At 33.8% G+C, this 25,614-nt stretch overlaps 1 protein-coding gene across 1 annotated transcript in view; it reads left to right on the top strand.

Moving 5' to 3' along the window:
* LOC110808966 (uncharacterized) overlaps positions 1–25,614 on the top strand; it is a 74,437-nt gene that overhangs the window by 5,245 nt on the left and 43,578 nt on the right. Inside the window, exons 2-17 of the mRNA XM_088214889.1 lie at positions 51–122; positions 213–326; positions 626–1,494; positions 1,794–1,877; positions 2,893–11,999; positions 12,174–12,210; positions 12,328–12,388; positions 12,486–12,582; positions 13,159–13,259; positions 17,423–17,520; positions 17,645–17,864; positions 18,134–18,274; positions 18,387–18,448; positions 19,567–19,677; positions 19,812–19,904; positions 25,486–25,564. Of these exons, the coding sequence (XP_088071015.1) occupies positions 18,160–18,274; positions 18,387–18,448; positions 19,567–19,677; positions 19,812–19,904; positions 25,486–25,564 (460 nt within the window). The 5' untranslated portion in view covers positions 51–122; positions 213–326; positions 626–1,494; ... (7 more) ...; positions 17,645–17,864; positions 18,134–18,159. The remainder of the gene's footprint in view (positions 1–50; positions 123–212; positions 327–625; positions 1,495–1,793; positions 1,878–2,892; positions 12,000–12,173; positions 12,211–12,327; positions 12,389–12,485; positions 12,583–13,158; positions 13,260–17,422; positions 17,521–17,644; positions 17,865–18,133; positions 18,275–18,386; positions 18,449–19,566; positions 19,678–19,811; positions 19,905–25,485; positions 25,565–25,614) is intronic.

Here is a 25,614-nt window from a genome sequence, read left to right as displayed (position 1 = left end):
AAAATGCTAACCTTCTTCTTTCCTGATATTTTTTTGTTATCCATTCGAAGCTGAAGTTCAACGATTTTAGAGTTCCAAACGCACTTGTTCTGGTAGGCTGAAGAAATGCCCGGATTATACAGGTTAGCACTTGAGCATTATAAGAAATGCCTGCATCATACGAAGATTTTTATTATATAGGAATTCAGAATGCTTGGTTTTGCTTGGCTAAGGAGTCCCTGGAAAGTCTCCCTGGTCCAACGCATGCAAGGAACTGTGAGAGTTTTTTGTGCAGTAGGAGTTACCACTTGTGTCGAACATTCAAGTCACCACTTGCCTTTGCTGTAGTGAGTCAACCTCTGAGACATAAATGCTTTTCTTCTTTGAGTTTTTCCTTTGAAATCTTGTTGTTGAAGGGTTAAGGTAATAGAATTACTAGAATTTATTTATTACTAAAAGCACCCCTTTTATGTATGTTGATATCCCAATTTGAAGTAGTGTAGTAGAACTTCTGATTTTCTAAGGTTTGTTCTTGTCTAAGCAAACTTTTGTGGTCAGAAAAAGTTGTTATTCATGATAAGCAAGACAATTATGTAGCAAAACGAAAGAGCCTAATTGTGATGTTGCTAACTTCTTCTTGCCGCAGGTGTTTATTAGAGTTGTTATGTTCGAGATGAGACCAGGTCTTTTCTGGTTGCTGCATCCACAGACCTTCAGGGACTATATCATAGCTAAATGATATCCTTCGTACATTTAAAGTTGGTGATTGTTAATTCAAGAGGTACCTAATATCTGGTTACACTTATAGCTATTGGTGCAGAAAACACTCCATTCTTATTCCTTCTCATAAGTTCGTTTCATTTTGAGTACTCATTTACGCAGAAAAGAAAGACACGACTGCTAATATGTCGCTTTTTAAAACTGTGTTGGTCTTTGTTGACTTTGGCTACATAGCTTGGGTCTAAATTGTTCCTCTGTTGGCATTATGGTAATTCCATTTTGTTTCTTGTTTATTTTTGTTCAACTTTCAAGAATTAGAATGAAAATGCTAACGGACTTCTCCTCTCCTGATATTTTTTTTTTGTTATCCCTTCGAAGCTGAAGTTCAACAATTTTAGAGTTCCAAACGCATTTGTTCTGGTAGGCTACAAGAAATGCCTAGATTATACAGGTCCCCACTTGCGCATTATAAGAAATGCCTGCATCATACGAAGATGTTTATTATATAGGAATCCGGAATGCTTGGTTTTGTTTGGCTAAAGAGTGCCTGGAAAGTCTCCCTGTCCCTGGTCTAACGCGTGCAAGGTATTGTGAGACTTTTCGAGCAGTAGGAGTTATCACTTGTGTTGAACATTCAAGTCACCACTTCCGGAATGCTTGGTTTTGTTTGGCTAAAGAGTGCCTGGAAAGTCTCCCTGTCCCTGGTCTAACGCGTGCAAGGAATTGTGAGACTTTTCGAGCAGTAGGAGTTATCACTTGTGTTGAACATTCAAGTCACCACTTGCCTTTGCCGTAGTGAGTCAACCTCTGAGACATAAATGCTTTTCTTCTTTGAATTTTTTTTTGAAATCTTGTTGTTGAAGGGTTGAGGTAATAGAATTAATAGAACTTATTTATTTCTAAAACCACCCCTTTTATGTATGTTGATATCCCAATTTGAAGAAGTGTAATAGAACTTCTGATTTTCTAAGGTTTGTTTTTTTTTTTCTAAGCAAACATTTGTGGTCACAAAAAGTTGTTATTTATGATAAGCAAGACAATTACGAAGGAAGACGAATGATCCTAATTGTGATGCTGCTAACTTCTTGTTGCAGATGTTTATTAGAGTTGTTATGTTCGAGATGAGACCAGGTCTTTGCTAGTTGCTGGATACACAGACCATCAGGTCTGTCTTGCACGTGAGTGTTATTTTTACCTTCTACAGTCTTCATCATTGTATTTTCACTTTTGCCAAGTGCTATATAAAGTATTCATCTTACGTTTGTCTCTGTTTTGATGTATATGTTTAAATTGAATTTTTTTTCTTAAACTTGCATTTTGATGCATTTTGTCTTGAGAAGTTAATTATTTACGATGGTTCCATTTCAATAGAATTCATGGTATTCCTTGCAATCCTTAATCAAGGGATTGCACCGAAAATATCCTACAGAATTTCTCCTGCCCTTGGGGTTAAATTTTACTGAACAAATCATCATAAATAATAGCTGTTAATGATTTTTTTAATATTTGTTTTACCCGGAAACAGATTTTTTTCCCCTTCTTTGTTATTCTCTTTCTTCTTAAATATTTTTTTATAGGTGCAGCTATTTTTATTCCATATTTTCCTTATTGTTGACTTAACCTTATTTTCCTATAAATTTTTTCTGTTGCTTCAGTAGTGATCTAAGATCCTTGTCAATTCTTACATTTTCAATTGTGAAACATAGTAAGAGTTATAAATGGGTTCGTGTCTACAAAAGTCGGTTTTGTATTAAATTTAGATATATGTATTTTTTAAATTTCATTTCTGTCTAGTTATTTATTTGTTTATTTTTTCTAAACTCAGTGGACTTATGCGTTCGTCCAAGTTTCTCATAAATTTTTACTAGCTCCACCAGAGTTAAATTGTGATAAATATAGAAATGGAAATAACCAGTAGGGAAGCTAATGGTTTTCAACAAGACTCAAATTACTCCACTCCTCTCCTCGTCATCGTTCTTGATGGACCAATTGTTCTCTGTTTCTATTCCATTTCATGTGTCATTCACAGTTTTGTCATCTGAGCACTAAAATGATCAATATTGTTGCATTGTTGCAAGCAGATCATGTCCTCTTATTGTATTATTGTTTTGATATTAGTTAATTTGCTGTGTGACATTCATGGGACTTCTGTCCATATAGCTTTATCCTTTTCCTTGTTTCTTTGATTTATAGGGACTATATCCTGGCAGTATTATAGTTTTCGTTCAATCAACATGTAGTTTGCTTGTTCGAGAGGTATGTAATATTCATCTTATGTGAGAAAGTAGATTTGCATTTATTCGTCGGTAAAAGTGACTTAATTTATTTTATTGTAAGCGAGAGGAAATTGATTTATATTTTCAAAATAAATTTGCGTCCTTGTTTAAGAAATTTTGTTTTTCAATTTCTTAGGAGAAAGTAGAATTTCTTGTGTCCGTCCGGTAGTTTGACCTTAAAAAAAAATGTTGCTGGATCTTCTGGCTGCAAGTAAATATTTTTTGGTATCGCTTTAAGTTCCTTGTTTCTTTCGTTAAAAAATAATTTTTTACGGTGTCCCGATTTGGAAAATAAGAAAGCAAGTAAATATGTCTCGATATGTTTGAAAGAAAAACTTACTTTGATGACACACTTTCTCTTGAAGAGTCGGTAAAGTTTCTCATATAGAGTTGACAAACTAGCGCGGACAGAAAACATGGATGCTTGGTTATCGGAATATTCATCTTATGTGAGAAAGGTTGTTGTTCTTCATTTTGAAGCCACATCAAGTAACTAGATTTGCTTTTGTACGTCGGTAAAAGTGCCTTTTATTTTATTGCAAGTGAGAGAAAATTGATTTATTGTTTAAAAATAAATTTGCGTCCATGTTTATTAAAGAGCTTTTCGATTTCTTTGGAGAAAGTAGAATTCTTTGTGTCTGTCTGCTAGTTTGAACTTAAAAAAAAAGTGGCTGGATATTCTGAATGCAAGTAAATATTTTTTGTATTGTTTTAACTTTCTTGCTTCTTTCGTTGAAAATAATTTTTCTCGGTGTCCTGGTTTGAAAACTAAGCAAGTAAATATGTCCCGATATATTAGTTTGAAAGAAAAAGTTATTTTGATGATACACTTTTTCTTGAAGAATTGGCAAAGTTTCTCACATAGAGTTGACGAATTGGCGCAGACATAAAACATGGATGATTTGTTATCAGGATACTCATCTTATGAGAGAAAGGTTGTTGTTCTTCATTTTGAAGCCACATCAAGTAACTAGATTCGCTTTTTATTTGTCAGAAAGAGTGTCTTAATTTATTTTATTGAAAGTGGGAGGAAATTGATTTATTTTTTCATAATAAATTTTTGTCCATATTTAAGGAAAAATTATTCGATTTTTTTCGGAGAAAGTAGAATTCTTTGTGTCCGTCCAGTAGTTTGAACTTAAAAAAAATGTGGCTGGATCTTCAGATTACAAATAAATATTTTTTGGTATCCCTTTAAGTTTCTTGCTTCTTTCATTGAAAAATAAATTTTTACGATGTCCCAGTTTGGAATGTAAGCAAGCAAATAAATATGTCCCGATATATTAGTTTGAAAGAAATAGTTACTTTGATGACACACTTTGTCTTGAAGAGTCGGCAAACTTTCTCACATAGAATTGATAAATTAGCGCAGACATAAAACATGGATGCTTGGTTATTGGAATATTCATCTTATGTGAGAAAAGTTTTCGTTCTTCATTTTGAAGTCACATTAGGTAACTAGATTTGCTTTTGTTCGTAAGTAAAAGTGCTTTAATTTATTTTATCGAAAGTGAGAGGAAATTGATTTATTATTTCAAAATAAATTTGTGTTCATGTTCAAGGAAGAGCTTTTTGATTTCTTTGGAGAAAATAGAATTTCTTGTGTCTGTCCTGTAGTTTGAACTTAAAACAAAAGTAGCTGGATCTTCTAATTGCAAGTAAATATTTTTTTGTAACGTTTTAGGTTTCTTGCTTCTTTCGTTGAAAAATGATTTTTTACAATATTCCGGTTTGAAAAGTGAGAAAGCAAATAAATCTGTTATGATATATTAGTTCAAAAGAAAAAAATTATTTTGATGATGCACTTTCTCTTGATGAGTCAGCAAACTTTCTCACATAAGTTGACAAATTAGCACAGACAATACATGGATGCTTGGTTATCGGGATATTTATCTTATGTGAGAAAGGTTGTCGTTCTTTATTTTAAGGCCACATCAGGTATCTAGATTTATTTTTGTTCATTGGTAAAAGTGCCTTAATTTATTTTATTGAAAGTGAGAGTAAAATTGATTTATTATTTCAAAATAAACTTTCATCTGTGTTTAAGGAATTTTTTTTTGATTTCTTCGGAGCAAGTAGAATTCTTTGTGCCCTCCGGTAGTTCGAACTAAAACAAAACGTGATTGGATCTTCTGACTGCTAGTAAATATTTTTTGGTATCGCTTTAAGTTTCTTGCTTCTCTTGTTGAATAATAATTTTTTACGGTATTCCGGTTTAAAAAGTAAGCAAGCAAGTAAATATGTCTCGATATATTAGTTTGAAAGAAAAAGTTACTTTGATGACACTTTTTCTTGAAGAGTTTGCAAACTTTCTCACATAAAGTTGACAAATTAGCGCAAGCATAAAACATAGATGCTTGGTTATCGGGATATTTATCTTATGTGAGATAGGTTGTCGTTCTTCATTTTGAAGCGACATTAAGTAACAAGATTTGCTTTTGTTTGTCGGTAAAAGTGCCTTAATTTATTTTATTGAAAGTGAGAGAAAATTGATTTATTGTTTCAAAATAAATTTTCGTCTGTGGTTAAGGAAAAGTTTTTCGATTTCTTCTGAGAAAGTAGAATTCTATGTGTCTGTTTGCTAATTTGAACTTAAAAAAAAATGTGACTGGATCTTTTGATTGCAAGTAAATATTTTTAGTATCGTTTTAAGTTTCTTGCTTTTTTCGTTAAAAAAAGTTTTTTATGGTGTCTCGGTTTGGAAAGTAAGCAAGCAAGAAAATATATCCTAATATATTAGTTTGAAAGAAAAAGTTACTTTGATGTTACACTTTTTCTTGAAGGGTTGACAAAATTTTTCACAGAGAGTTGACAAATTAGTGTGGACAAAAAACATAGATATTTAGTTATTGGGATATTCATCTTACGTGAGAAAAGTTGTCATTCTTCATTTTGAAGTCATATCAGGTAACTAAATTTGCTTTTGTTCCTCGGTATGAGTGTCTTAATTTATTTTATTGAAAGTGAGAGGAATTTAATTTATTGTTTTAAAATAAATTTGTTTTCTTCGGAGAAAGTGGAATTTCTTGTGTCTGTCTGGTAGTTTGAACTAAAATAAAATGTGGTAGGATCTTTTGTCTGCAAGTAAATATTTTTTGGTATCGTTTTAAGTTTTTTGCTTTTTTCATTGAAAAATAAATTTTTTAGGGTCCCGGTTTGGAAGGTAAAAAAGCAAGTAATATGTCCCGCTATATCAGTTTGAAAGATGAAGTTGCTTTGATGACTCACTTTCTCTTGAAGAGTCATCAAACTTTCTCACATAGAGCTGACTGTGCTTGGTTTTCGAGATAAAACATGAATGTTTGGTTATTGAGATATTCATCTTATGTGAGAAAAATTGTCATAACTTCATTTTAAAGCCACATCAGTTAACTAGATTTGCTTTTGTTTGTTAGTAAAAGTGTCTTAATTTATTTTATTGAAAGTGAGAGGTAATTGATTTATTATTTCAAAAGAAATATACGTCTGTCTTCAAAGAAATTCTTTTTAATTTCTTCGGAGAAAGTAGAATTCTTTGTGTTCGTTTGATAGTTTCAACTTAAAAAAAATGTGCTCGGATCTTCTGACTACAAGTGCTATTGTTTTAAGTTTCTTTCTTCTCTTGTTAAAAAATAGTTTTTTATGGTGTCCCAGTTTGGAAGGTAAGAAAGCAAGTAAATATGTCCTGCTATATTAGTTTGAAAGAAAAAGTTACTTTGATGACACACTTTCTCTTGAGGAGTCGTTGAACTTTCTCACAGAGAGTGGACAAATTAGCGCGGACATAAAACATGGATGCTTGGTTATTGGGTTATTGAGAAACGTTGTTGTTCTTCATTTTGAAGCCACATCAGAGAACAAGATTTGCTTTTGTTTCTCGGTAAAAATACCTTAATTTATTTTATTAAAAATGAGAGGAAATTGATTTATTATTTTAAAATAAATTTGTGTCAGTTTTTAAGAAAAAGATCTTCGATTTCTTCGAAGAAAGTAGTAGTTTGAACTTAAAAAAAAAAAATCCTAGATCTTTTGACTGTAAGTAAATATTTTTTGGGTACATTTTAAGTTTCTTGCTTCTTTAGTTAAAAAATAAATATTTATGGTGTCCTAGTTTAAAAAGTAAGAGAGCCTCATTTTTTTACTTAGAAACTAAGCATGTTTTATAAATTTTTAAAAATGAATGTGCTTTGATGAATAAAAAAATGTTTCTTTCTTGAGAAAATTTAAATCTGCTCTAGACCTTTGTGTAGCACCAACTGTGAAAAAATGAGTCTTGAACATTTGATTCCTAATACATATGTTTATGTTTGTCGATTTGAAAGTGAAAGCTATTGTGATGGCCCCTCCCTCTCTTAGACATTGCAATTTGCTTTCCTAGTATGTGATGATCATGACGAAAGACTTGTATGCTCAGTTATGAGAACTGTTTAAATATAGTTGGAAAAGAATAAAAAATGGCTGGGTCTTTTGGGTAGAGAACATTATTTATGTGGCCCTTGCATCCATAATGAATGTTTTAATTGAGATTTTCGGACCCAAGTATAAGAGTTTCAATTCCATATTAACAAGCTTGCGATCCCAAAATCGCTGTGCTTGGATAATCATTTTGAAAGCTACAGGTTTCTTGATCTTTCAAAACAAGCTTACTTTATATCCTTAGATGTCTCGCATCGAAATATGTAAGTTCGGAAAGTAAAATAGCTCAATTTATTTTTTTGGAACAATCTTGTCCCTCATAATAGTTCCAATTCTTAAAAAAATGTGACTTGATCTTTTTGCTGGAAGTAAATATTTTTTAATATATCAACTTAAAATTTTTTAACCTTTTGTTGAAGCATAATTACAATAGTTATTCCATATGGGAAGTGTACCGATTGGAACATCAGAGAAGCTCAAGCGATTGTTTAAAAGCTGAAAAATGTGTTGTATCTATTTTTCAGAAAAGGAAATGTTTCTCAGTGCATATAAATGCGATTCTTGATTTTTTGTGGCAAAATCAAAACACTTCGATCCCTCAAGTTGTACCAACTCAAAAAAGATATTGCCTGAAATTTCGATCCAAAGTAAATATGTTTCGGTGTGTCGGTTTAAAACTAAAAGTTTCTTTTGTGGCACACTTTCTTATGGAGAGTTAGGGGACCTTTCACTTAGTGACGACAATATGCTTTCCCAATCTATTTTTAGAATGGACGGAAAAATTTGATGTTCGCTTATGGGAATTGTCATTTTATGTGAGGAAGGTTGCCACTCTTCATTTTGTAGCCACATTGATAATCTTGGTGCAGTTTTGTTCTTCGGTAAAAGTACCTCAATTTGATGTTTCAAAACTGGCATTGTATACTAATTTTTTGAAAATAAATGTGCCTCGGTATCTATGCAAAAACTTCACAGTTTTTTAGAGAAAAGTAAAATTCATTTAATCTCTTGATTTTTTGGGGCAATGTAAGATTTTGCCGGTCTCTTAGATAATTTTATCTCTAAAAAATTGTCTCTTGATCTTGTAAGTGGAAGTTATTGTTCTTCGGTATGTTGGTTTAATGTTTATCGATTTTTTGCTTTAAAAATAAATTTACAGGTGTCCCATATGGAAAGTATACCAGTTGGAAAAGTAAGTGGATTTCAAGTAATTCTTAAAAACTCAAAGCGTGTTGTATAAAGATAAATGTGTCTTGGTGCAAAAGAGAATGATATTGGATTTCCTGTAGCAAACTAAAACTTTTTTAATGCTTCAAGACTTTTGATTCAAAGTAAATATTTTTCAGAATATGTTGGTTGAAAGTAAAAGTTACTTTGTTGATACCCTTTTTCTTGGAGAGTTGACAACCTTTCTCTTATAGATCTGGTAGTGTGCTTTCTGACTTATTTATTACTACGGACGAAAGACATGAACGCTCAGTTATAGGAATTATTCATTTTATTTGAGAAAGATCATCGTTCTTGATTTTGAAGCCAATTAATAAACTTGATGTGCTTTCTTTGCTCAGTTAAAGTTTCCAAATTCGTTGTATTGCGATGAGAGTGTATTGGTTTATCGTAAATAAATGTACTTTTATGTGTAGGCAACGGTTTTTCAATTTCTTGAGAAAAGGTAAATCTTCCAATCGCCACGGTAGTTGGAAGTCAAGAGAAGTATGCATGGATTTTTTTTGGTTGCAGGTTAATATTTTTTAGTATTTCATCTCAAAGTTTCTTTGTTGTTTTTGTTTAACAGTAATTGCTTCTAGTGTCCCATATGGAATGTGTCCAGCTTTGGAAAGTAAGAGCGCCTAAATTTATTATTTTGGAGCATAAAAATGTGTTTTGGAATGTAAATTTTTTTTTTAATTTGTTGGGGCAATTTAAATATCTCCAATCCAGTTCTAGTTCTGAAAAAATGTGCATTGAACTTTTGATTCAATGAAAACCTGTTTCTGTATGTGGCTTTGAAAGTAGGAGCTAATTTGGTGGCAATCTGAAAGTAAAAGTTATCATGGTTACACTATTGCTCTTAGAGATTTGGGTGTTCACTCTCCTAATCTTTAGACCTATGGGCAAAAATGTGTAGGTTTGGTTATGGGATCTGATAGTTTATGCGAGAACTTTTGCTGTTTGTTTCTTTCATTTCTTATCACCACAAACTACAAACTTGTATGCCCAGTTATGTGTTACTTTTACAAGAAAGAGTGTTATCTTTCTCTATATTGCAGCCTAGATGTGTTATCTTTCTCTATATTGCCTCCTAGATATTAAGTGACACAATGAAGGTATTGAGACTTGGTGGAAAATGATGTCATCCTGGTCACTGATTCCACAAGTTTCTATCATAAATTTTTTTTTGGCCCTTCTACATCTTATATTAAATGATATGGGTACGTAAAAATGTCATGATCTTTTAAGTTTTGAAAGAAAAGTACCTTTTGCCTCTTAGGCCCAAAATATGTGCAGCTTATGTTTATGTCTCTACTTAGGTATACCATTATCTTTTTTCTTGGTTCACTGGTAGGTTATACCAAAAATTCTAATTATTGAAATTGGTTGAGCTACCATAATTACAGTAGGTGTTCCATATGAAATGTGTACCAGTTGGAACACTAAGAGAGGGTCAAGTAATTGTTTAAAAGCTGAAACAATGTGTTGTATCTATTTTTAAAGAAAGAAAATGTGCCTTGGTGCATGAAAATGTGATTCTTGATTGTTTGTGGCAAAATAAAACTGCTTTGATTCCACAAGTTCTACCAATTCAAAAAGATGTGGCTTGAAATTTTGACCAAAAGTAAATATGTTGTGGTGTATCGGTTTGAAAATAAAAGTTTCTTCGATGATACTTTCTTTTGGAGAGTTAGGCAACCTTTCATTTAGTGGTGGCAATATGCTTTCTCAATCAATTTTTAGCATGGACGGAAAAGTTTGATGCTCAGTTCTGGGAATTGTCATTTTGTTTGGGGAAGGTTGCCGCTCTTCATTTTGAAGCCACATTGATAATCTAGATGCATTTTTGTTCCTCGGTAAAAGTTTCTCAATTCGATATTTTGAAACTAACACTGTATTAACTAATTTTTTAAAAATAAATGTGCCTTGGTGTCTAAGCAAAAGTTTCTTTGTTTTTTGGGAAAAAGTTAAATTTCTTCGATCTCTCGGTTGGTTGGAACATAAAAAGAAATATGTTTTGATGTTTTGCTTGCAAGTAGATATTTTTTATTGAAATATAAAAAAACAGTTTTCTTATGGTCTCCTACATTGAAAGTGTTTTGGTTCGGGAAGTAAAGGAGGCTCAATTTATAATTTCGAACCTGAAAACAATTTTTTTTGTATTATTTAAAGATAAATGTGACTTGATGCACGAGAAAATGGATTTCGATTTTTTGGAGCAATGTAAATTTGCTCCAACTCCTCTTGTAGTTCCAATTTTTGAAAAAACATGCGTTGAACTTTTGATCCGAGAGAAATATGTTTTTGTTTGTGGCCGTAAAAGTAAAGGATACTGGGATGACATCTCTTATGATATTGTAATATGCTTTCCTAATATATGATAACTATGGATAGAAAATTTGTATGCTGGATTGCGAAAACTATTATATTCAGTTTATGTAAGATATATGAGATGTGTTTTGAAAGTTTGAATTTCATGATCTTTTGGCACAAACATATATCATTCAATGTCCCATATTCAGAAAGTAAATGGCCTCGATTAATTTTTTTGAGAGCGAGTGTGTCAATTTATTTTTTAAATAAATTTGTTTGTTGGTGCTTGAACAAATGTTCCTTAATTTTTTGGGGCAGTGTAAGATTTTGCCAGTCTCTTGGATGATTCTATCTCTAAAAAATTGTCCCTTGATCTTTTAACTGAAGTTAATTAATCTTTGGTATATAATTTTCTTGATCTTTTGCTTTAAAAATAAATCTACAAGATGTCCCACATGAAAAGTATACAAGTTGGAAAAGTAAGTGGATGTCAAATAATTTTTTTAAAATTGAAAGCATGTTGTATCTATTATTTGAAAGATAAATGTGCTTTGGTGCAAAAGAAAATGATTTTGAATTTCCTGCAGCAAAGTAAAACTTTTGTGATGCTTCGGGTTGTCTAAACTCTAAAAGTTGTGGTTTGCACTTCTGGTTCAAAGTAAATATTTTTCAGAATATGTTTGTTGAAAGTAAAAGATACTTTGATGACACCTTTTCTCTTGAAGGGTTGGCAACCTTTCTCCTATAATTGTGGAATCTCATTAGAGATTAGATATGGTAGAAAAACTTGTTGAACCTTCGAAGCAAGTAGGGATGGCTCTTGAAATACATGTTCTGCAGTTATCATTAGAGAATGTTTCAGAAGAACCTTTCCAATAGTTTTCAGATGAAGAAGTAGATTATGGTTCAAAATCATTTATTTAGGAGTTAAAAATCAATAGAGCAAATAGAGCTTGTCCCAGAAACACCAAGATCACTGAGGGCACTGAAAGCTCCAGTTATGATATTATGGATACAGTAAGAAGTAAAAATAGATTTGAAATTACCGAGAAAGGGGTATCTCTTAGCAAGGATGAAGAATTTGATCTCAATTTAATGAGTGAGGTAAAGTAACTTGTTTGAATGCCCTTTTTTGCACATTATCTTGTTTCCTCGATAACCTTTCATATTCTGAAACTGTGTTAGATGAGGCGTAGTATGTTTTCTATATGATTGTTTCCATTTTCTCTCTTGTACATCCTATATTGTGCTGTTAAAGATTCATTTTTGGTTGGTCAGGAAATGAGTCTAGTTGAAAGAGATGAGAACCAATTAGGTAAGAACTACTTCAGATTGATTTAATAGTCGTAATGTGTTCTAGTCATGGGCTTGTCTAATTTCCTTCATATAGCATTCTGATCTAATCTTACCTTCACTGCAAATGGATGGTCAGAGAAAACAACGTGAAGCCAACAGGCATTTGGATCTCTTGATTAACATACATATATATATATGTATGTATCTTAGACATTTATGTTATGAGGACCCCTTCAATTTCTTGAGATTTGTGTTTACAGAGGGTGGCAACCTATTTGGGGAAAACTTTTACAGATCAAAGGGAAAAGCAAGAGGATGAAGTGGGAGCCTGTCGCAAGTTTCAGAAAGAAGAACCAGAAAAGGAAATTTAAGGTTCTTTTATGAGATACTGGTAAGTTTCATATGTTTTTCTATGCAGACCAAAATATGGTTTCACCCCTTATTGCTTGCTCTTATTTCGATTTTGCAGCTTTTTTGTGGCTCGGTTTCTTAACGTATATTTGAGTGTGTTCGAGCTTTTGAACATGAACCCATTGTTTATATTTAAATGTAAACTCTAATAAATGTTCGGCTGGATGGTTATTATGTATCTCTCTCTATAAGAGATTGTAGATTCTAATTAAACCATGTATTCTCATGTGTTCTCGTTAGAAAATTGCAACTTTTATGCTTGTTTGAGTTTTTGAACATGAACTTGTATTTTATATTTCAATATAAACTCTAATAAATTTTCGAATGGATGGTTGGTATAATATCTTTCTCTATAAGAAGTTGTGGATTTAAATCAAACTTTGTGTTCTCGTCAAAAGATTGTATTATAATAGATGATAAAATTAGAGAGCACAAAAACCCACCACAAAGTCATTAACCTGTATAAACAAACATGTTTCTTTTTAATTTTCTTTTTCAGCCCAATCTGTGGTTTTCCTTTTTTACCCCTCATATTTCTCATATTTATCATGCGGAGGTGGCTTCACAAAGACGCACTGCAGCCCATCTATAAAAACACCAGACTTTTAGAGACTTCTACTTCACTGATACTACTCTCTCTGCTTTGGCTTGGTCTGGGTACACTTCTTTCTGCCTCTCATTACTTCAAACTTATTAATTTTGCTTATGTTGAATCTTATTAAATTAGGTTTTTCTTTTCTACCGGTTCTGTTATTGTATTCATCAAGCGGAGGTATTTTGGGTCTCTGGGCAGAATATTTCATGTCTTATTGGCATATTTTTGATCGATCACCAACCAGTGCATGAACGCCTCTGTCTGCAAATTTTGATTACTCATTTGTTTTGCTCCCACCCGAACATGAACTCCGATCTTCTAATCAAATTTAATTCCGAGACTAGCTAACCAAAATCCTTTAGTTTTTGTTTATGGTATTGAAAACCAGAAACCAGTGGGAGAAATATATGTACGAAAAGGCGGGCTAGGGTTTTGAAATCGTAGGAGTCTTGTAGAGAAAATGGAAAAGGGAGGTAGAGATTGGGGAAAACAGAATGGTTCACTAAAATTAGAAATAGAGGATATGCTTTTTTGATGAAAAAAAAAGAAACAGGTAATGGAGGAAGCAAATGCAGCCCGACTGGACCCTCTCTGGTGGTTCTCGGATAGCGTTTGATAGATGATCATCTATGGTATTTATATTTAAAAGCTTCCTTCCATTTTTTTTAATTTATTATTTTTTATCATTTTTTTTACAAAATAATATTTTTTTTAATTATTATTCAATCAAATTTTTTCTTTTAAACTATATTCTTGCTAAAAATATAAATATAAACATTTTTTTCATATTCATCCCATTCATATTTTATTTTAAATATCAAAATTTTAATATATATATATAGAATGTAGAGATGAAATTTGTTAAGTACATCTGATGAAATTTAGAGATGGAATTTTTTATATAAATAGAATTTTAAGAGATGGAATTATATATATAGAATTTGTTAAGCAACAAATGGAGGATGATACTGATATTAAGTAGAGATGGAGGGCAGTGAGACAGTTGGGTCATCAGTGAATGCGGGTGAGTTCAGAGTGATGATGTTCAAAAACGATCAAAAGTACAAGCAAAGAGAGTAAAAAGTTATAAAGCAGAAAGTATTGTAGCTCAGATTTTGGTTTCAACTAGTAGTCCTTGCAAGAAGCACTATGTAACGGCTCCGGAAATTTAGAATGAAATATGTGTATTAAAAATGTCAAATGCGGAAGCGTAATAAAAATTTTGATTAACATCCCTTACACAAAAAAATAAAAAACGTGCTCAAAATATAAAACAATAAACTAACTAAAAGAGATACTCGAAAATAAGAACTATAAATATAACTACAAAGTCTTTAGGCTTCCCCTTCGCCGTCTTCCTGCGGAACGGGCTCGGGAACAATGTCTTCCTGATTTGAAATGGTTAAATAAGGAATGAGATACACCAGCCCAGTAAAGACATCACACTATCTCACCGCCACGGAAGTAAAGGTGGGTAGAAAACACAAAAAAGACCAATCGAGCATAATTTATAATAAACTCGTTTATTAACATAAAAATCTTTGCTGTCTATTTATCTCGGTGAGATTCATAAAAACAACTTATGAAAATAATAACATTATCATCATCATGAAATTATATGAACTGTATAACAGAATACTTACCACGCCTTTGCATTTCAATAATTAAACAATACATTTTCCTCATTTACCAGCCTACTAGTATCCATGGGGATCCATAGGGGTCCCGCTACCCGTGAACCCTTAACCTTTATAATCCGATTCCATGGCCGTCCCCATACCCCGTCCGGTATTGGCACCAAAATCATAAACCTCAATACCCCGTCCGGTATGAGAGTAAAACGGGCCGTCTTCATACCCCGCCCGGTATGGGCGCCAAAACACATAAGGTCTCCATACCCCGTCCGGTATGAGAGACCACGTTCCCGGTAGGGTTCCCTACGGACCCGGTCCGTCCACCATCTCCCAGGATATCTAGTCAGGCTGTCCACATTACCCACTTATCAATTCACATAACCTTTTTGTCATTTTTCTTAGTTTCAATCATCCAAGCACACACAACATGTAAACCAGTAATGAACACCAAACAAGACAACACAGTATCGGGTTAAGTATAATACCGACCATAACAAAGAAACCATGATTCATGCATACGGAACCATAATATAATTACATCAAACATCATGCTGCATTTAATACTGGAAATTAAATCAAACAATAGCAGACCAACCCAGTATCAAACTCGGGCTCCATTGGCAACTTTAATCAATTATACATCTATAGAGTCACACAGTACAGTTTAATTATTTATTTAGCTTTAATACCGTGATAGGAAATAGGGTGAGGGGTCTTTACTTATTTCGGGGTCTGAATACGGCTCTACAGTGCGCCTACAGGCTGTCCTTAATTTTCCCTGAATTTTTTTCGGGAAACTGAAACGCACTACTGGTACCTGCATATGTCCCAAAAAATCCCAAATTAGATCTAGGGCCCCTTTCGGCTAATATCGCGAATCCGGCACGGCGGCTTCGGCGACGGCGCTGCCCCTTGCGGCGGCGATTCGCTTCGGGTTGGCCGTTTTCGGCCGAATTCGGCCACGCTTGCATCGGTCCCTGCGATAGAACAACCCTAGGGCCCTCGGTGGGCCGAAAAATCACGAAAAACCGAAATTTACCGGTGGCGGTGCTCTCGGGTGCGGCGGTTCCTCCGGCGTGAGTCGCGTTTTGATGTTTGGCTCCGATCAACCTGTAGAGAAAAGAACGGTGATCACAGTGGTATAAAATTTGCATCAAACGGAGGCCGGGGACGACGGCGCCGCTGGGTTTCGGCTCGGTTTTCCGGCTGTTTGACCGGTGGTTTGGCTCCAGTTTGGCCATAGGCGGACTCAGCGTTGAAAAACGAACAAGGAGGAGAAAAATTACCTCGATCGGCGGTCGGAAACTTTTTCGGTGCGGCGGCGGGTGGCGGCGGTCAGCTCCTCCAGCGTTTGGTTCTTCTTCTCCGGCGAGCACTGGCGGCTAGGGTTTCTTTGGTCAGGTGTGGGTGGGGGTATTTATACCCTTTGCCTTTTAATCTCGACCGTCCATCAAGCTTGAATCTGGGCCGTTCGATCGCAATTTAATTGGGATTAAATCTGGGCCGTTCATCGCGATGCAATCTAGGCCGTCCGTGTGCGCGGGAACGGATCTGGGCCGTCCGATCGCGCGCACGCGGATCGCCCATGTGGCCCGTTCCCTGGTCAGCGTTGTCTTGCCACGCGGCGCGTTCTGGTTGGCCAGGGCTGCTGACCGGGCCACTGACGTGGCTGCTGACGTGGTGCTGACGTGGCACAATTTTTCTAAATTGCGTTTTGACTCCCGGTTTCCGATTTTCTTTTCAAAAACACTCCCAGAATCTAAATTTTCACCCCTTTTTCCTAAAATCAATTTCAATTAAATCCAAATAATATTTTTACCCAATTTTATCATTATTATTATTTTTATTTTCATTGAATTAAATTAAATTAAATTAAATAAAAAATTCAAATAAATAAATAAGAATAAAAATAAATAAATAAAATTTTTTATTTTTATTCGGGTGTTACACACCACTTCGAATTTTAAGTCTTATTGTTTATGTATGTACATATACCTTTGTGCTTCTTTATGAGGTAATATCTTATGGAATTTATGGTTTGTGAACTTAGTAACAAGAAAGAATTTGAATAATATAATCTTTTGTCCTTTAATTTTTGACTTTAAATAAACCTATATTGATACCACAAAAAATAGATATTATATTCACACTTTGCTGGGTAGTCTCCTAGTTAATGTATACAGTGGGAACAAATTTATTTCTGCCTTATATGTTATACCTTGCCATGGTACTATTTATAGTTTTTGTTTTCTACCCCTTCTGTTGTCGTATTATCAAGCAGAGGTGGCTCACATAGACACATCTCAGTTAACCTATGAAAAGGTGAAACTTTTTAGAAACTTCTACAGCTAAACCCGCACTTCTATCTTACTCTCTGCTTCTCAATGTTCTGTGTACTCTTCTTCCATTAATTCCTTGAATCTCAAAGTTAATTTCATTTTCCATATCCTAATTGGGTTTGTTCATATGAATGCTGGGCGATTCAAGTTGTTTTTCGTGTTAATTTTTTCATATCCAATTAATTCAGTTTATAGTTTCTTTTGCGTTAAAATTACTGGTTTTTGATATTTTCGAGTGGTTTATTTGTGAAGGGAAATTTTTATTAAACGTAAAGATGTCTAGAGATTTCTAATAAGAAAGGCCTCTATTGGGTGGTGCAATTTCTAGTACCTTCCCTTTCAGGTTTGAGGTTAGGTTAACTGTTTGCTTGCTAAGTGGTTTCATAGTTTTGATGTTATGCTCCTCTTTTTGTAATCCTAGTTGATTGATATGGTTACATTTTGGTGATTGGTTTCTCGTTGGCTTAATTGTAGGATGTGAGTAGCATTCGCCAAGTTGCTGATCATCAGGTTGCTCCTGGTTTATGCTATCTTTATCCCTCTTTTGTTATATATTCTCTCCCTCAAGAATAAACTTTCTTTTTGCATACTTATCAACAATTGTGAATGATTGATTTTGTGTTTGTGGGTTTTAGGAGGTATTCGTAGACCTTGCACGTGATGAGAGCTTGATATTTGAGCTATTAGATCTCAAGTATGATGTTGGGGATAGTGGAAGTCCCACTCCAACGGAAAATTAATTAAAATTGACATTGATAAAAATTTAATGTACAGATTTCTTTGAGTCAAAATCATACATTATTTCTAAAAAAAATTAATTATATATTTTGGCATTTCAATTAAAGGGTGCAATTAGTGTTTGATTAATTTCCTTAGACATCAGAAAAGTATTACTATCAATATATATATATATATATATATAATAATCAGTATATGAAGGCTTTTAATTGTAACTACATACAGTTAAACATGGTAAAATATTGTGGAAAATGATGATCAAGATGAAAATGGAATATTTAGAGTACCCACATGGCGTACGTGATCAAGATGGCATCATCATTGTCGACCATAGCTCGGGTCGAAAAGAATCCAATCTCATGCTAAGTACAAAATGAAGTTTAGCTCTTTTCCAAATTTTCTTCTTTGTTTTTTATTTTTAATTATATTCGACTTTAAGTGCTTCTCTGATTTGTGTCTCAACTATGGTGAATTTCAGATGAATTTGTTGCCATGTTCAGATATAAAACTGGGTTTCAAATTGTGGAGCCTGCTCATATGGTAAATTTTGACCTGCTTGCCTTTCTTGTGCACAAATATTCATTTCCAAAATTTGATTTTCTTATGGTTCAGTTGGTTAACAGTTTGAAGACCGTGTTTTAGAAAATTATAGTTTAGAAATTTCACGCTGTCAATATTTTCAGTTTGTTTACATGCTCAAATGTCCCAGGAGAATCCTTTTCTTTTATAATCCTTGTTTCATTCTGAAGTCTGAGGTTCTTGTAGTTATATCTCTAATGTGCAAAATCTTTTACCAGTAAGATGAGTTAAGTTAGTCCATAAAGCTTCTCAATCTTTAATGATCAATTGCAAAAATTTTTCCCAAAAGATCTCAGATCATGTATGGACAGTGAGTGATGTCATTGTCCTTATAATATGATATTTAAATTTCAAATAATATTCTGGTTTGGCTCTCTATGTTGTCTACGTCTCAGTTGGATCAAACTTTTGACTTTGTTTGGCGCAGATCGTTTTGGTTGTTCATTCTTCGGTGTTGCTTTAGATGTACATACTCTAGTTTTCTGTTTATTTTACAAGAAACTCATGGAAAAGCAATTGCCCATATTGTGATCTACGATATTCTTCTCATGATGGTGGCAGCTTGCAGATGTTCTGCAGTGGTCTTTCTGAAAAACAGGCATTTAATTTATTGAAGTATCATTAGTTATGCCATAAGCTAGAAATTGTACTTCTCGTTGGAGCTCGTTTGATCTGAAAAGGATGCGAATCATACCATTTTATGTTTTAGGAAAGGTGCAGAGATTAAGAAGTTGTAACTTGTGACCACTTGGTTTTCTACTTTGTTTCTCTGCTGTTATAAAGTAGCAATTGGTCTTGAAGCTCACTCGAGATACTCATAGCTACGTATTGTTATTTGTTATGCGCATACTCCTTAAAGCCCATATTTGGTTATCTAGATGTTTTTCCCAAAGGTAATATTGCAAAGATGATGGGCACAATTCTTTAGCTCTGATGCTATTTATTCAGTTTAGTGTGTGTACTGTGTTGACTTGGTGTACTTATTTTTTTGGATCGACAGAATTTTCTGTACATTTCGTGCCATCGTTAATTCCATGAAACTGAAATCTTGGGCTTTGTAAAACCAACCAAATAAATAGGAGTTGGCAGAACCATCAATAACAGATGCATTTGGTTCATGTGTTCAACAAGGAGCAAATGGTGTGATAGTAAGCGCCTTTTTTCTCTTTCCTGGACGGCACTGGCATCAGGTAACTTACTATATTTTTGCTTTGTACCCTTGACCTTAATCTACATGATTGATTAATGGCTGCACCATTTTGTTGAAGGTATTATGGAAAATATTAAAATTCTAGCCTTGTTAATTTGATTGCATGTTTCACAGGATATTCCTTCCTTAACTGCTAATGCTGCAAAAGAGTATCCTGGCAGATCATACATCATAACTGCTCCTCTTGGCTTGCACAAGCTCCTTGTGGTATGAGATTTTCCTCATTTTTCTCTCTTGGTATTTACGTTAATCCTGCAAAAACTTTTGAAGTCATCACTGTATTTTCAAATTGTGTTTAGCTTTATTTTTGGTTATCCTTACCTGATTAATATGTAGATTATTCACGAGTACGGGGGATATGAATACTACTCAGTTAATGCAATTAAATCAAGCTTTTACCCAATATTTCCATGAAACCAGTATTTATTTGTATATATATATTATATAAAGGCACTCAATATATGTCCAGTTAACAGCATTCTTAACAAATGTACAAAAGTTCCCGATTGACTGCATTCTTAATTTAGTTAAAACTAAAACGAAAACTTTCATCCTTATTATTACTGATTTTCACCAGTTTCCAAAAATGTATCTCTGATTTGCAGTGTTGTTCACTAGTTTGATCAAATAATTATGATTAAAGTTCCTAATCTAGTTATAACTACTTTTAATTGAGAATGCAGTCCGTTAGAAATTTATATACTTTCTTATTAGGAGTGCATACTCCAATTCCAAGAACACCATCAAGTAGTATTTCTAGGTAACCAGACCTGTGCTGTTATGAGATAGACCTTGGCCTACTAGCAGGTTGGACTATGGTTTATTTTGTCTTTTAAGAGCTCAAGGGATCAGAATGTGTCTAATACCCATATGGCTCATTAAGCAACAGAAGTTTCTGATTCTCAAGGTATAGAATTTGTGACGCCCTATATTTAACATAATAGTGTTTTAGGATTGTTTAAAACAAGATTCAAGAAACAGAAGCAGCCAACATTTATTGAGTAACACGGCATTGAGTGACGTTATTCTGCCATTCTAACTAGTTTTATCTTTTGCATTGATCATATCCATTTGTAAATAATTTCTCCCTTTTCTCCTTCTCTCCAGTTTTAGGTTGCTAGGGTTAGTAATGTGATAATTAGTTCCCTCGCTCTTTATGGGTTTCCACCTGGCTTTTGAAAGCTTATGTTTATGAGTTGTGTAACTAGAGCAATTAGTTGTTTAAATTAGGTTTAATGGGGATGATATGCGTTGCAGGATGTTGTAAATGACAGGATAAAACACTGCATAAGCTATATAGAAAGAGATGCAGATGAATGTGCAGTGAAGAAAATTGAGAGAAAATATTCTTCATTCTTTTGATGAATGATTTCCACACATATATATACAAGTCTACTACCCTAACAACCTAACAAATTCTGGAAAGAAATCTAACAAAATTCTGTTTCTAAGGACAAATTTGTTGGTGATTCCCTTCATTTACAGCACATAACAGCTGTAAATGGTTCCTCCATTTACAGCACATAACAGTTGTAAATAACCATGTTTAATCCTAATTTATTTTTCTAATTATTATATTTTCTACACTCCCCCTCAATCTAGTTTACGTATATGTTGAGTAAATCTAGATTGGATATTATGTCATCAAAGGTTCTCTTAGGAAGAGCTTTAGTTAGAATATCTGCGATCTGTTGATTGGTTGAAATATGCATCAGAGTTATAGTCTCATCTTCCAATTTTTCTCTAATGAAATGACGATCAATCTCCACATGTTTAATTTTATCGTGATGTACTGGATTTTTGGCCATAGTAATTGTTGATTGGTTGTTGCACCATACTTTCATAGGCATATTGCTGAAGACTTTTAATTCTTCAAGTATTCTCTTCAACCATACACCTTCACAAATACTATGAGTAAGCGCTCTAAATTCAGATTCTGCACTGCTGCGAGACACAACAGACTGTTTCTTGCTTCTCTAGGTAACCAGGTTACCCCAAACATAGGTACAATATCCTGATGTAGATCTCCTGTCGTTTGTAGAACCTGCCCAATCCGCATCCGTGTAAATTTCAACATCCCTTCTGTATGTTTTTTGAAAGAATAAACCTTGTCCTGATGTTTTTTTGAGATACCTCAGAATCCAATACACAGCACTCATGTGATCTTCTATTAGTTGATGCATGAACTGACTTACTGTACTTATTGCAAAACTGATGTCTAGTCTTGTGTGAGTCAAGTAAATAAGTTTCTCAACAAGTCTTTGGTATCTCCCTTTGTCAAACATTTTATTACTGATTCTGGATCCAAGTTTGATGACTGAGTCTATAGGGGTGTCAGCAGGCTTGCTTCCTAGCATCCCAATCTCTTTTAGGAGATCCAGAATGTACTTTCGTTGAGAAACTGAGATCCCCTTTTTTGATCTAGCTACTTCCATACTGAGGAAGTACTTTAATGCTCCAAGATCTTTTATTTCAAATTCTTTGGACAGTAATTCTTTAAGTTTTTGAATCTCCTCAAGATGATCTCCTGTAAGAATGATATCATCAACATATACAATCAAAATAGTCTTTTTACCTGATATGCAATGTTTGACGAACAATGTATGGTCGGATTGACATTGTTCATATCTTTTATGTTTTACAGCTCTTGTGAATCTATTAAACCATGCTCTTGGAGATTGTTTTAGGCCATAGAGTGATTTCTTCAATTTATACACTTTCTGAGAGTTGTCAGTTAATTCGAACCCTGGTGGTATATTCATATATACTTCTTCTTTCAAAACGCCATTAAGGAATGTATTCTTTACATCTAATTGATACATTGACCAGTCAAGGTTAGATGCAAGTGAGAGGAGTACTCGAATAGTATTGTGCTTGACAATTGGTGCAAACATTTCTTGATAATCAATACCATATGATTATGTATAGCCTTTGGCTACCAGGCGGGCCTTAAGTCTGTTCACACTCCTATCTGGATTATATTTAGTTGTAAAAACCCATTTGCATCCCTACTTGACGATTTTCTGGAGGAAGATCTGTTAGTTCCCATGTCTCACTCTTTTCAAGTGCCCTGATCTCATCTAGGACAGCTAACTTCCATTCTGGAATTTCCAAGGCCTCATGTATTGTTCTGGGTTCAGGTGAACTGCTGTCTATCCTGCTCACAAAAGCATGATGTTCCGAGGATAATTTGTCCAATGAAACATAATCCTGTATAGAATGTTTGGTGCATGTTCGAGTGCCATTCCTCAAAGTAATAAGAATATCATAATCAACGGAATCAAGAGTTAGTACAGAGATTACGTTATCTGGATCAGTGGGGAATTCATGGCAGTACTTGGATGATTCGGGTGTTTTTCCTTTGTTTCTTTTTGTATAGACACGTAACTCACTCGTTGCAGGTAATGTGCTTTCTATAACAGGTTTTGGTTCTGATTTCTTTTGTGAGGTTTCAGGTTCAATCTCCAAGAAAAGTTTGTCTGGTGATGGATTTTGTGGGTAGAGAGGTGGTACACGTCCCTGAATCACGTCGAGATTTTTGTTTAGCCTTAGCAGGAATTTGAAGATTCGCTTTTATTCCACAAAGACTTTGAAGTTTTTCGCGTCTTCGGGGCAGTTCTAGTGACGCTCTTCGAAGGCGTCCATCTGCTGCCAATTTCGACTAAGGATACTGTAATACTGGGTGACACTGAGTTCTCCTTGTTGAAGGTCATGAAGAGTTGACTCGATTTCGAATATTGCAGATGTATTTTGCTTGTTGGAGTAGATTTCTTGTGCTGCCTTCCAGATTTCATGAGCAGTTTCGTAGAGAAGGAAATTCTCTCCGATTTCAGGAGTTATTGAGGTAATGAGCCAGGACATGACCATACTGTCTTCGATCTCCCAGGTTTGTGCATTTGCATCGGACGCTGGAGGAGGCATGAGCTCGCCAGTGAGGTGCCTATAACGCCCCCTTCCGCGGATGAAGAGACGGACAGACGATGACCATTGAAAGAAGTTGCTGCCATCGAGTTTATGTCTTGTGATACAGGATGATGGTAGTTCACTCACAGCTCTGATTGTTGCTGTGTGATGATAAGAACCAGAAGAAACTTCTGGTGGAGATGATGGAAGCTCACCCGAGGCCATTTTTTATTATGGCTCAGTAAGGTTTGATATCAATTTCTTTTTGGATCAGATATGGCTCTGATACCATGAAGAAAATTGAGAGAAAATATTCTTCATTCTTTTGATGAATGATTTCCACACATATATATACAAGTCTACTACCCTAACAATTTAACAAATTCTGGAGAGAAACCTAATAAAATTCTGTTTCTGAAGACAAATTTGTTACATGTTGGTGATTCCTTCTATTTACAGCACATAACAACTGTAAATGGAGGATCCATTTACAGCACATAACAGTTGTAAATAATCATTTTTAATCTTAATTTATTCTTCTAATTATAATATTTTCTACATGCAATTTGTGCTGGAACCCAAAAATGTAGACTTCATTTGTTCGCTGCTTATTTTAATACAAATTAAGACGCGATTGTTATGTCATTCTAAGATGGTCTTTTGCAGCCCCTTTTTTCCTTCTAAAAATTTTGACAGTATTTGTTGAGTTTATATATATATATATATGTAATCTTTTTAAAGCATTATGCTATATATAAAAAGATATGTATATTTATGTAATATTTTCAAAGCATTATAGTTTATAATCTAATTGATTTTTCAGGAAAAGAAAGCTAATTGGTTCTTGAACAAAGTTTTAATTTTCTTAAAAAACTTTATTTTCTTTAGAATTTCTTGTACACAATGTTTTAATTTTAAAGCATAAATTAGATGACTTTCTGGAAAGTCACGTTTTTTAAAGGAATTTTCAAGAGTTGAAAGGGATTATAATCCATTAGTTATCTATTTTACATAGAAGATGAATAGATTTTATAGAAAATTTACACTTAATCTTCAATTTGTTTATCTTTTTATTGATGATCTTTTGCCCTTCATTATATGATTTACTTGATAGCTCAAAAACTTTATTAGCATTGTTAGTACGAAAATAGCTCGTCAAAATGAATAATATAATTCATTTTTCTAAACAGCTTTCAAAACAAAATTTTCTAAGGTAAGGCGACAAGCCTTTACCTCTTTAGTGGTTCACAGCTTTTGTGGGAGAGTTGTAAGTATATAAAACAACCAGCTTCTAGCTAACTTAAAGTTTATATATAGTTTTGGGTATTATTGATTAAGTATGTTTTTGAAGTATCTGAAGAATATAGTTGTAATATATTTGATTAACTGATCATATTGGATTTCTGGCTTTAAACTTTGAATTTGTATATGTAAAATAAAAATTTTGCACAAATTAATCAAATGATATTATCAATTGTGAATATGCAAACAGCAGTATCATATTTATTATCACCAGCCAAAATCTGTCTTAACTAAATCATGAATTAATTTTAGAAATAAAGAAATAAGAATCTAATGCCTTCTAATTTCACTAATCCTTTATATTTGACTTCCAACATTATAAAAAGCAGTTATTTCTCAAACAATCATCACAATCACTTTCATCTTCTTCTCCAAATGATGCCCAATATTGAAATTCTGAATTGCAATCTTTTTTTTTTGGTTTTCAAGTACTGGTTTAAGTTGCTAAATTGTTTTTGTTGCTGTTCTTAGAAGCCTTGTTTTCTTTTCTTTTTGTTCATCTGTTCGGTTTAATATGGTTTAAGAAGCTCAGGTCATACACATAAAGTCCTTAATCCTGACTTTATAGTTAATTTGATTGCAGGATATTCCTTCCTTAACTGCTAATGCTGCAAAAGAGTATCTTGGTGTACCATACATCATAACTGCACAAGCTCCTTGTGGTACGAGATTCTCCTCATTTTTCTCTCCTGGTATTTACATTAATCCTGCA

Source organism: Carica papaya, chromosome 1 (genome assembly GCF_054855325.1).
Source record: "Carica papaya isolate Zhongbai chromosome 1, ASM5485532v1, whole genome shotgun sequence".
Taxonomy (NCBI): Eukaryota; Viridiplantae; Streptophyta; class Magnoliopsida; order Brassicales; family Caricaceae; genus Carica; species Carica papaya.
Note: the sequence above shows the minus strand (reverse complement) of the source record. Positions and strands in the feature narration are given on the sequence as shown.